This window comes from Daphnia pulicaria, chromosome 1 (assembly GCF_021234035.1).
Source record: "Daphnia pulicaria isolate SC F1-1A chromosome 1, SC_F0-13Bv2, whole genome shotgun sequence".
In the NCBI taxonomy this organism is placed as follows: domain Eukaryota; kingdom Metazoa; phylum Arthropoda; class Branchiopoda; order Diplostraca; family Daphniidae; genus Daphnia; species Daphnia pulicaria.
Genome location: NC_060913.1, coordinates 16,457,678 through 16,469,935, shown reverse-complemented (window position 1 = coordinate 16,469,935; position 12,258 = coordinate 16,457,678). Strand labels below are relative to the sequence as shown.

General features: G+C 41.1%; 2 protein-coding genes across 2 annotated transcripts; one reads left to right on the top strand and one right to left on the bottom strand.

Annotated features, from left to right (window-relative positions):
* Positions 1-1,979: 1,979 nt before the first annotated feature.
* On the top strand, positions 1,980-2,648 carry LOC124343821. The gene is made up of 4 exons (XM_046797323.1): positions 1,980-2,001; positions 2,063-2,134; positions 2,197-2,461; positions 2,522-2,648. Exons 1-4 carry the CDS (start codon positions 1,989-1,991, stop codon positions 2,646-2,648), a joined length of 477 nt encoding a protein of 158 aa, XP_046653279.1. The 5' UTR covers positions 1,980-1,988.
* Positions 2,649-5,313: 2,665 nt separating this feature from the next.
* Positions 5,314-11,538, bottom strand: LOC124343736. Its single transcript, XM_046797235.1, has 2 exons — positions 5,532-11,538; positions 5,314-5,441 (listed from the first exon to the last, which is right to left on the bottom strand). Exons 1-2 carry the CDS (start codon positions 11,536-11,538, stop codon positions 5,314-5,316), a joined length of 6,135 nt encoding a protein of 2,044 aa, XP_046653191.1.
* Between the last annotated feature and the right edge of the window lie 720 nt (positions 11,539-12,258).

Sequence of the window (12,258 nt, the reverse complement as noted above, 5' to 3'; positions counted from 1 at the left end):
CCTTACCATCCTCTCCCTCACCATCCCCTCCCTCACCATCCCCTCCCTCACCATCCCCTCCCTCACCATCCCCTCCCTCACCATCCCCTCCCTCACCATCCCCTCCCTCACCATCCCCACCCTCGTCTTCCCTTCTCTGCACACTCTTCCCTATTGCTACCCTTCCCCTTAGACTCACATGTATCTCGTACTTATCTCGATGAGGGCTTGAACAACGGGCCGTTGTATCCTGGTTCCAATGCTCTAACCACTGAGCTGTTGAGTTGTATTATCAGTTAAACAGGGAGAAAAGTCATCAGTCACTTAAGTCAATTCGGATTTGCTCTAAATACCAATAAATATTAATCGCACGACGTAATTCTTTGGCCCGTAATGTATTTGCTCCTATCTTTTAATGTTACAAAACTCTGCTTTGCGTATAAAATTCGAATAACCACTTCAGAAGTAATAGTCAAATATATGATTGGTGGTGTATGGGTTAGAGTGTTCGCATAGCATATATATGTCTTTAGGTTCAATACTCATAAATTGTTAAAATAAATATTGACAAAATGTTTGAAATAATTTACTTGGCTTTCAATCTGAATTCCTCATAATTTCCTTTTTTCGTCTATACCTTCCTCATTGCCGGTTTGAACAACAGCCCATCGTATCTTGAGTCCTGTTCTCTAACCACATAGCTATTGAGAGGAAGTAGTGTACTTTCTTGGGAGGAAGTCATCTACATATATGAGGCAACATCGATAGTGAACAGTTGCATTTTCAATAAATTGGTAGAATAATTCATCACCCGAATTTAGCGAATTAGTTGCTATGTTTCACCCAACGTGTTTTGTAGGACACTTAAAATTTCCTGCCCGTTTTTTAACAGTTTAAAAGATTTAATTTCCTGCCCGTGGACAAATCATTTGCCAGTTAAACCAATGTCATTAGATTTCTCATACATCCAATCATGGCCAAATGGATTCTGTAGGATCAATCGGTATTGGTATCAATAGGTGGTCAAGTGGTTAGCGAATTCTCTTACTATGAGTGAGTACCCGGGTTCAACTCCCGATAAACAATAGTTTCTAAAATATATTGATGACCGAATTAATAATTAGCAACTGTGACTTTACCCGGAGTTTGAACCTCGGATTTCTCGCATGACAATCAAGCACGCTAACCAATACACAATAAGAGAGATGGAATACACTATATGTTATGGAATGTATAAATATGTCGTAGAGACACGGTTCGTCGCGCTCACCTGTGTGCCAGTTGCAACGCGAGATGCAGAGATGTTTGAAACCACTTGTCAATGAGATCAGAATTGAATATCAATTGGTGATCGATTGGTTAGCGAGTTCGCTTTCTATGCGTTATGTTCGGGTTCAATTCCCTAAAAACACCAATTTCAAAATTGAAAATAAATGTTTGAATTAATATTGAATTAAAGCGCCTTAACCAAGTATCGAAACTCGGACATCTTGTATGATAGCAGAGAACGTTACCCAATACACCATGAAAGAGATGGAATTTAATAGAAGTAATGGGATTTATAAATATGTCGTAGTTACACGTTAATAAAAAAAAACGTGAAGCGCGACAACCATTTGTCGAAATTGGAACTCGATAATGATATTAGTTCTGATAGTGTAGTGGTTAGAGTTTGTGTTACAATGCCATGCCCTTACATGTATGTGGCGGTAACACCTCACCGATTATGGTTCAAACCCCAAGTACTACACATACATAAATATTGGAGGACATTGAATATCAATAAAAAAAATCCAACCCTCAACACCTGGTTTGGGGAGAGGCAATGCTTAATTTTTTTCACGTGTTCAAAATCATTATATCAACGATAAAAATTGCAACCAGTGGGCGTGGTTTTTTGGAGGGAAGCTTATGTTTTGTGCTTTTATTTCGTTTGGCGGCTTATTATCTTGCTGGTAAGTCAACGAATAATTGTTTTTCACATTCTCTCTGAACTTCCCCTTGACAACATGCCCAACTCTGGTAAGTCTCTTTAATGTTATCCAATATTTCTGTTATATTCATTGTTTTTTTTGTATCATAGATTTGCTTGTTGCTTCTCCCCCCGTTTCTTTGTCTCCTCAAGTGGTTGTCCGTGATGGAATACCCAATTCTGGTAAGTCTCCTTAATGTTATCCAATATTTCTGTTCTATTCATTGTTTTTTTTTGTTTGATAGATTTGCCTGTTGTTTCTCCCCCCGTCTCTTTGTCTCCTCAAGTGGTTGTCCCTGAAGAAAATCCACTGGGTGATGACGAAGTTGACGGGGTTTTAGCATCCATGGATATGGATTTCAATACCCCGCCGTCTTCCCCACCTGTCTCCTTTCTTCAATCTTGGACGATTTCAGAATTTCAGAGGATTGAAGATAGGAGAAGATCCAATCTATTACGTGGAGTGCAGCTGAAAACTCGGCACGAAAAATTTAAGAAAAACCGACAGAAGTAAGTTTATCCAAGTTATTTCATGTTTGTTTTTTTATGTAATTTTTTTTTTCATTTTAGTGCTGAAGCTGCTTTGGAAAGATCTAAGCGGAATGAGGCATGGGCCAAAAAGGAGCTGGCCTCATTCCGCTCCAAAATGTGCAAGGATGAAGCTGAGGCACAGAGAATGTTTGGAGATGTGATTTAGATGTTTTTTTTTTCGATTTGTTTAATTTTTTTTCTTTGTTTTTTATTTGTTAATTTTGTTGATTTGTTGGTTATTGATCAGTAATAAACAGAGTATTAGAATATTCATTTAGTTTGCTTTTTTTATTTTTCCAACTTCATAATTGATGTTCTTAATATTTTAAAATCCATATAAGCACTACTTCTCTTTGATTCTTGATTTGAACCATTGACTTTTTGACCTTAAGGATTTATATTCCATCTCTTTAACCACTACACTATGGAGACTTATTTTAATATCAAATGTTTAATGCTATATTCGTTTTTTTTTTATTTTTGATGGAACTCAAAAGAAGAAAAGTAGAACATTGTACTTTGAATTGGACATTGTATGAGTAAGAGTTTTTTCAACCACTATAATTTTTATCATTATCCTTATTACATAAATATTGAAAATTTAATATGAATTCATTATTTTCGAAATTTAGATTTGAACCATTGATCTTAGGAATCGCATTTCATTACTTTAACCGCTACACCACGGAACGATACATAATTTTGAAATATTGAAGATTTTATTGGTTTTGTATTTTTTTCGATAAAGCTTTAGATTTAGAAATTACGTTAATAGTAAGTCATTCATGTAAAACTTTGTTCTTTTCCAAATTACGATTCATTTGTATGCAATATGAGTGCATTTTTATAGTTGTGCTGTGAGTGGGTTTGAACCAACATTCCTTGAATTAACAAACCAATACTATAACCACTACACCATCTGCTGTGGTATTTTGCAAATCTTGACGATACCAGCTGGATAGTGCATACTTCTTCATTGTCAGTGTCATCGCCCAGCAAGAACAAAAACAATTTATTTGCTGCAGTTTAAGAATTCATTGTTTTGGGAACTATTTGCTTGCCCGAGTGGGGGTTTGAACCACCCACCTTTGAATTACCAATTCAACGCTATAACCATTACAGCAACGGTATTTACAATAAATATCTGACGTTAAAGGTGCATAACGCCTACTTACACATTGTCATAGATATCACACAGCGTGAGCAAAGACATTTTTTTTACATCGGAGTTTGAATTTATCTATAATAAGACTATTTGCTTCATAAGCATCTGCTTCATCATTCACCAGGGAACGATGCATAAATTTGAAATATGGAAAATTTTATTGGTTTACGTATTTTATATTATAAAGCTTTAGATCTAGAAATTACGTTAATAGTAAATCATTCATGTAAAGATTTATTCTTTTCCAGCTTGCCATTCATTTGCATGCTGTTTTTTGAGTGCTATTTTATAGTTATACTGAGAGTGGATTTGAACCAACATCCTTTGAATTACTAATCCATTGATATAACCACTACCCCATCGGCGGTGTGTTCTTCCAATTCTTGACGATATCCGCTGGATAGTGCATACTTCTTCATTTTCAGTGTCATCGCCCAGCAAGAACAAAAATAATTTATTTACTTCATTTTAAGAATTCATCGTTTCGGGTACTATTTGCTTGCCTGAGCTGGGGTTTGAACCAAACACTTTTGACCTACTAATGCAATGCTATAACCACTACATCAACAACGGTGTTTACAAATAATATCCGATGTGACCAGTTGGATAGCGCATACTTACACATTATCATAGTTATCACCCAGCGTGAGCAAAGAAATTTTATTTACATCGGATTTTGAAGTTTTCAATAATAAGACTATTTGCTTCATTAGCATCTGCTTCATCATACACCACGGAACATTGCATAAATTTGAAATATTGAAAATATTATTGGTTTTTGTGTTATTTTCGATTTTTGATAAGCTTCAGATTAAGAAATTACGTAAATAGTAAATCATTCATGTAAACGCACAAATAATAAAGTAGTAATTAACATTATATGACTAATTTCTACTGCTCTATCCTAAGTGATAAATTGAAAACCACTGGTCTGGACTTGAACCGTAGACCGCTTTCTTTATAGTCCGGCACTTTATCCACTACACCATGTGACTACGTTGTGTTTGCTGAAAAATTTGAGTCCTTTTCTGTGTTAAAGGAGAGTGTGAGTAGTATTGACATTCTATTCATCCGTCCATGACTTTTTAGTAGTATAAGGATTCCTATTCATCCGTCAACGACTTTAGGTATGTTAAGTAAAAGTCAATCTTTCCAGAAAAAAAACGTCATGTTGTTCAATCAGTGACATAGCTAATTCAAGTGGATGAAATTTGTTTAGGATAAAATGGAAAAAAATAAATTAAAATGATCAAATTTAAATCTGAAATAAAATTGATGAATTTTGGCCATGCAACAGTTATTGCTTATTTCTGTCTTAGGCTTCAAGTCTTGAAAAATTTTGTTTTGAGTGTTCATTATTGCTCGTACAAATAAAAAATTCTTGTAGAAATAGTTATGAAAATAAAAGTTTTATAAAATCTTGAGAAAGACCATTGTTTATTATTTATAAGGTTTGTTAATTCACGGTTGAGCGCACATGGGAACTGCCCCCATGGCCATGCCCGTGCTCCTTTTTTTGGCCCATAGGCCGAGGCGGAATTTAGTTCCTCTTGGGAAGGAAAGGAATGGAAGGGAATGTATTAATGTATTCACCAAAAAATCAATATTTCTTAATTAGATTTGAGAATGTTTGACTATATGTTTAAATTGCAGTTGTCTAAAATGGTTACAATAAAACTTCCTTAAAGACAACATTTAAAGTAAACACCTTTTTCTTTTCTTCTTCGGTGGCTGTCGGATGATTTTTGAGAAGCTTGCCTTGCTTCCCAGACTCAGCAATCTCGACTCGGACTCCTTTTTGGGAGGGAACACAAAAAATATTAGAATTATTGAATATTTCATGAAACTATTAATTTTAAAAATGTATAAGAAATCAAAATAAACCGTCTTTCGATGTAGCTCTGGAGAAGGCCACATACAGCTGGCCATGACTGAAGACGGGTTCTGGAAGTAATATTCCGACCCGATCAAACGTTTGGCCCTGTGACTTTGTGATGGTCATCGCAAACGCCAACAAAACGGGAAACTGGAGCCTCTTGAGGATGACTGGAAGATCCGAATCAGTTGGGGACATCATCATCCGCGGGATGTAGACGATGTGCCCCTTGTTTTTTCCAGCAGCAATTTCTGCAACGATCAGATTTTCTCTAAGCGCCCTGATGATGAGCCGGGTCCCATTGCAAAGTCCCTGACGCGAATCGATATTCTTCAGAAGAATGATGACGGCTCCCACTTTCATTTTCAGCAAATGGGTGGGAATTCCGGAGACGTCAAAGGAGTTGAGAACTTCGGTTGGGTAATTTGAAATTTCTTCAGGGTCGTCAGAGTCGATGGTATCGATGCTTCTGTACTCATGAAGCGTACCGGGCATGTCTTTGATGATCTGATTGTTGATTCGTAAGCAATCGCCGTTTTTCGGACAAAGAATAGCGCGACTGCATATTTTTTGAGATACGACGGGATCTAACAGTTGAGCAGGATCACCAAAGACGTGCTCGACTAAACTCCGGTTATAATTGAAAAATTCTTTAGGAATTTCAATCATATCGGGGATGTTCAATTTTGGATGCGTCGGTAGAGTTCCGTTTCCAAGCTGAATGAGCCAATCGGCGTAGTCTTGACTGCCGGCCACGGTACGCATATTTTGAGTCAGACGAAGTTGTCGAAACTGAGGCCAAGTGTCATTGTTTCGGATAGTGACTTCCAGCACTGTCACCCTGTTTCCGTGTCGGACGACCGGTAAACACTGACGAAAATCGCCACCAAGAAGGAGCACTTTACCACCGTGAGGAAGATTGTTCTTGTGCAACTTTTGGAACAGGAAATTGAAAGCACTAAGGGCGTGATTTGTCTTCATGGTGGCTTCGTCAGAAATGATGAGAACTGCACTTCTGATCAAATGGGCGAGGAAGCTACCATCTTCGATTTTTGATCTGGTCGCTTCAGTAATTGGAGGGTAAATCTTGAATTGGGAATGATACGTTGTGCCGTCAATCAACAACGTAGAAGCGATGCCGGTAGACGCAACGGCGATCACTGTTTTCCCTTGTCCCTGCAGTACGGTGATGAGAGTGTTGTACAGGAACGTCTTCCCCGTTCCTCCAGGGCCATCCAAGAAATACTGATGCGGAATTGCATTTTCAGTATCGTTGACGGCAGCCATGACTTGATCGAAGGCAGCCCGTTGACCTTCGTTCAACTGACTAACCATCAATTCACCCAATCTTCTCTTCTCTCTCATAGTAATTTCAGCATTTTCTTCGAGTTGAGCCGCGATAAGACGATGAATAAGCTGAAAATCAGGAACAGGCAATGAGAGATTTTCCATCGTTTGATTGTTGAGAAGTAGCTTGTCTTGAATAAATTTCAAAGTCAAGTTTTTTGCTATTTCGGCGTCGTGACCATTACGAATAAAATCTTCCATTAGCTGAGGCAAAGATCGCTCAAAGAGATAAAGAGCATCCGTGGGATTGCAAAACAGACAAATGTCAACAAAAAGCTGTCGCAATCGTTCTGGCATTTCAAAGGCGGCCGCATCGTCCAGTGTCCTCTCCCAAACGCTGTCATCTTCCAACAAATTTAAGGCAGCGGCGGCTGCTTTAAACGTCGGTAAAATTACACCGTTGACTGTTCGAAGATTTTCAAAACTGGTCGGTCCTTTGACGTTAATGAGGAGCAAGCGCAGGCAGAATCGCTCAATTTGACGGACACTCACCGTGTACAATCGGCCAATGATTTTGAGATTTTGAACTCGTCGCTTCCAGAAATTACGGCCACCAACCTTGACGAAAGCAAAATGGTTGACAATCTCTCTGTAAAAATACTGCCTCGCTTCTTCATTATCCCGGTTCAAGATGAAAAAAGCAGTTAAAGTCGTTTCTTTCAAAGCGGCGTTGGCGACTGCTTGTTCCTCGTTGCCCGGGTGAAAAAAGACGGACTGTTCCAATGGAAGATGTACGGCAAGTCGGAAGATGACATGGGAACGATTGCTGAGGGGAAACTTATTGATTCTCCAGGCGGCTTCTGGTGCGCTGACGTAACGCGTGTCCAAAAAAGTAGTGATTTCGTCCCACACGAATGTCGGCTCATCTTCACCTTCAACTTGCTGATGCGTTCCCTTTTTTGTCTCAATGTTTCCGCTGTCATGGCCTTTGTACACGTACTTAAAGATGTATTTGACACTGGTGAGTGAAGCGCAGGATTCGAGGTTTATGTGACAGTCATATTTCAGCAGCAACCAAGGGTTATAAGGCACAACCCATCTGTTGTCTACTTCATAGACGACATTCCCTCTTTTCAACGGATGTTTAACTCCAGTGTCTCTTCTTCTATAAGTCGGATAGCCGTTGTCGTTGATGATGGTTCCTGCGATGAAATCTTTCGGAAACTTTTTGGTGCACCCTTCAACATCCATGCAAGGAGACTTTTTGTTGATGGCTCCACACGGGCCGTGGATCATGTGAGCCATAACAGCGGCGTAGAGTCTTGGATGGAGGGACTTGTCGGGAATTTCCGCACAAATGGTCTTGTCCATATCTTCTGGTGATAAAGGGGCATCTCTCTTATCGATCCAGATCAGCATGTGGCAATGAGGAAGACCGCGTTTTTGAAATTCGATGACTTCGATATGAGCTGTGGCGAAACCCAAAACTTGCTTTTTCTCGATGTCGTCGACCAACTCTTTTTTCTTCAAGTGGAAGACTCGTGCGACCATATCGGGACGATCAGAAGCTGTCTGATAGTTCGCAATATTTGCCGTAATTTCTCTCCACTTGGGATTGCAAGTAAACGTTAAAAAAAAAGTTGGTTTTCCAAATTTGGCAACAATTGCCATCGCGTCTTGATAATTTTGCTTCATGGCTCGAGGACTGCCAATGAAGGACGAAGGGAGAATGTAGATAGTGCCAACTTCCACATTTTCTCTTTCCGCTCGATTGTTGATGTAATCCATCAGACCGCAGTAGCGCTCAACATGCAGCTCTGTCTGGTGTTTTCTGAGCCAATCTATGCGATTCCCCTCGGTCTTGACGTAAGAATCGACAAAATATTGCTGAGTGAGGGCACCCCCGGACAAAACGATATTGAAATCACCGCGGATTGACATGATTGAACTGTAGAACTCGGCTTGCGTCACTCTTGAGCGTGGGCCTCTGTTCCTGTTTGGTTGTTGATCATCGTTCTCGTCTGCTTCGGCTGGTTCCGGTTCTACATTTCGCTCATTTTCAATCTCAACATTGCCATCTGCTGCGGCGACTTCTTCACGAATTAACACTCTGGGGTTGGGCCACAGGGGATCAATCTGCTCCTCTTCATCCTCATCAACAATCATTGCCATTGCTGCTGCTTCATCTCTTTCCCTCCGACTGGTGGTGTTATAATTCATGTGAGCATGCCAACCATCTTCACCGTTGGGGAATAGCAGAGGATAACACATCGGATCACACATGGGCTTCTGTGTGTTAATCTGGATGAAACGTCGGCCTCTGACGGGAATATAGAGATGGCCACGAATATCTCTGTTGGATGGCGGAGCTCCATCAGAGCTTTTGAATACTACTGCTATCTCGTGGGCCGTCGGGCAGTTGTAGCGCCGCTGGTCGACATTTCTTCTATCACAAGTGATGATCATGCCGACAGTGTAGTGAGGAAGATTTGCGGCCTGCCGTTGAACGTATTCTTCTTCAAGAACTTGGCGCATCATCTTGTAAACCAAGGCGTACGGATTCTTCTCTCGAAGCATAGCGTCCAATTCTTCCATCAATATTCTACAACAACCCGACATTGCCTGGATATTTGCCCTATAATCAGTGGCCTGCGCCGAGTCCAAAAAATACAGATCTGCATATCTGGGATTTGGTGTTGGACCAAGCGGAGTGATTTGATGGTAAATCTGGCCATGAATTCTATAGCAGTAGGGGCCTCGGTTTGGTGGTGGAGATTGGTTTGCTCCAAGCGAAGCAAAAGCGTGAGCACTGTTGTAGTTTCGAATTTGCTTCATGAATTGCTTGGACTTTGGATGCTGATTTTGCAAGAGACTGGCCAAGGGTTGCGGACATGGCTTTGGTGGTGGAATAATCACTTTTCCCTTTCCGCAGCATCGCTGGAATTTTTGATCTTTTGGCATCTCTTTTTCAAAGTGTTTGGCGTCACACTCAGCACAAATCTTGGTCAAATCTCCAATGTCAAGCAAATGAACCCGATCCTCTACAACAATGTCTTTGCAAGCTATCCGATGCGTTCGCCGATTTCCGGCACGGTTGCGATCAAGGTGCATCTCACGAAGAAAAGCTTCGTGGTCTGCGGTTTCAACGGGAACAATTTCGGCGTGTTGAAGCGCATTTCTTGCTCGCAGTTCTTCCTCTTCTCGCTCTCGTTCAAATTGATGTTCTCGCTGTAGCTCTGTTCGCAACCTATCCTCTTCACGCCTATCAGCTGTTTCTTCCTCATTTTCAGTCGCTCTATAATCAGTCATGACTTCTGTGTGCTGCTCACGTCGTTCTGCGGTATCTTCCTCAGTTTCTTCGAAGAGATTAACTTGATGAAGGAATCTATCAGCGATAGCGCGCTCTAATCTTTCTTCACCTGTTTCTCTGCCACGTACAGATTCTTGGCGTAACGACTGATCGCCAAGTCGAGCAAAAGTATTTTCTTCAGTTTCTCTATCGCGAAAAGCATCCTGTCGTAATGACTGATCTTGAAGTCGAGAAAGCCTATTTTCTTCAGTTTCTCTGTCGCGAACAGCATTTTGACGTAATAACTTATCTTCAAGTCGTGCCTGCTTTTCTACTTCGAGTTCCTTATTTCGCAAATTTTTTTGCCGTACTGCCTGCGCTCGCTGTCTAGCCCATTTTTCTTCCTCAGATTCCTCTTTCCGCAGAGAATGTTGCCGCAAAGCCTGTTCACGAAGTCTAGAAGATTTCTCTGCTTCAGACTCCTCGTTCCGCAGAGAATTTTGCCGCAAAGCCTGTTCACAAAGTCTAGAAGATTTCTCTGCTTCAGACTCCTCGTTCCGCAGAGATTTTTGCCTCAATGCCTGATCTTTAAGTCTTGCTGATCTCTCTGCTTCCGATTCATCTCTCCGCAGATATTTCTTCCGCAATGCCTGGGCTTGCAACCTAGCTCGTTGTTCTTCAGCAGTTTCGGTGTCGTCAGCAGCTCTCTTTCTTGCCTGATGTTGTTGTCTTGCTGGACGCTCTGCCACAGCATCATTAGCAAGAACAACTCTTGGGCGATCACATGCAGGTCTCTGATTCATCGCTCGTAGAATAATTGCTGCTTCTTGTTGACGAAGAGCAGCTTGCCGCTCTGCCTCGCCTTGCAATCGAGCTCGAATTTGTTCATCTTGACGAAGATCTGCTTGCCGCTCCGCCTCGGCTAACAGTCGCGCACGATTTTCTTCTTCTTGACGAAGAACTGCTTGCCGCTCCGCCTCGGCTAACAGTCGCGCACGATTTTCTTCTTCTTGACGAAAAACTGCTTGCCGCTCCGCCTCGGCTAACAGTCGAGCACGATTTTCTTCTTCCGCTTGTTCCTGTCGAAGGAGTTGCTGACGGATTCGCTGATCATGCAGTCTAGCTTCATGTTCAACCTGAGTCTCGTTAGCACGGGCGACTCTCTTCCGCTCAGCATCTAACCTCTGCCTCAACGCTCTCTCGTCAGGTGCCTCTGCCTGACGCTCTTCCCTAGCCTTTTTCGCATTCAAATTTTTTGCAACCTGAACTTCTTCGGGATTGAGCCGACGTCGCTTCTCTTCACGAGCGATCTTGGCCCTTTCCCTATTAGCCGCCAATCGCACTTCCTTAGCCTCCGGGTCTTCGTTACTTCTTTTTTCCCTAGCCTTCCTATTCTTCTCATCTTTTTCCTCTCGAGTTAATTCGCGACGCGGTGGCATTTTCAAATCAGCAAAATAACCCCTAATTTATCAAAAAAAATTCGCTTCTATCAGTGGAGGGCTTTTTTGGAGGGCTTTTGGAGGGCTTTACACCGCAAAAATTTCAAAAAGCTTAAAATTAAACACAAATTCGAACGTAAGCCGTCGACACAACCGGTGCTCAATATCCCAGTGGTACAGCCCGGTTAAGGTTCACATCTGATAAACAAATACGCATCGCAGGTTAGCTCCTCTCCGGTTGTCGACTGTTCGTTTTACAATGACTGACCCCCAAAAATGTCAACAATTATGCAATTATTTTCATTTGCGCTCAACTTGATGCTGACTTGATCGGGATTTTTATCGCAATTGTGACTGTTAAAAGCCAAAATGCTAACCTCTATACCAAGACCAGCACAAATTGGCTGAAAACCGTCGGACACCACAACTAATAAGTCTTTAGCAGGCTAATAAAAACATGCTACGGACTTTAAATTGTTGGAATTCGGAAAGTACTTTACTTGAGCAATGAGTGTCCTGATGCCGTAGGAAGTTAGAAGTAAGCTGGAAGACATCTCGGAGCGGAAGTGAATGGCGACTTGAAGATCTGGTCACAAATTCGATGCATTACAGGCTATTTAATGCAAAATAAAAGCTTTTATCAGTAAAAAATTGCAAACATCTTATCCAAGTTCAGTAACTGACGCGCACATTTTTTATTGGTAAAGTTTATTTTATGAG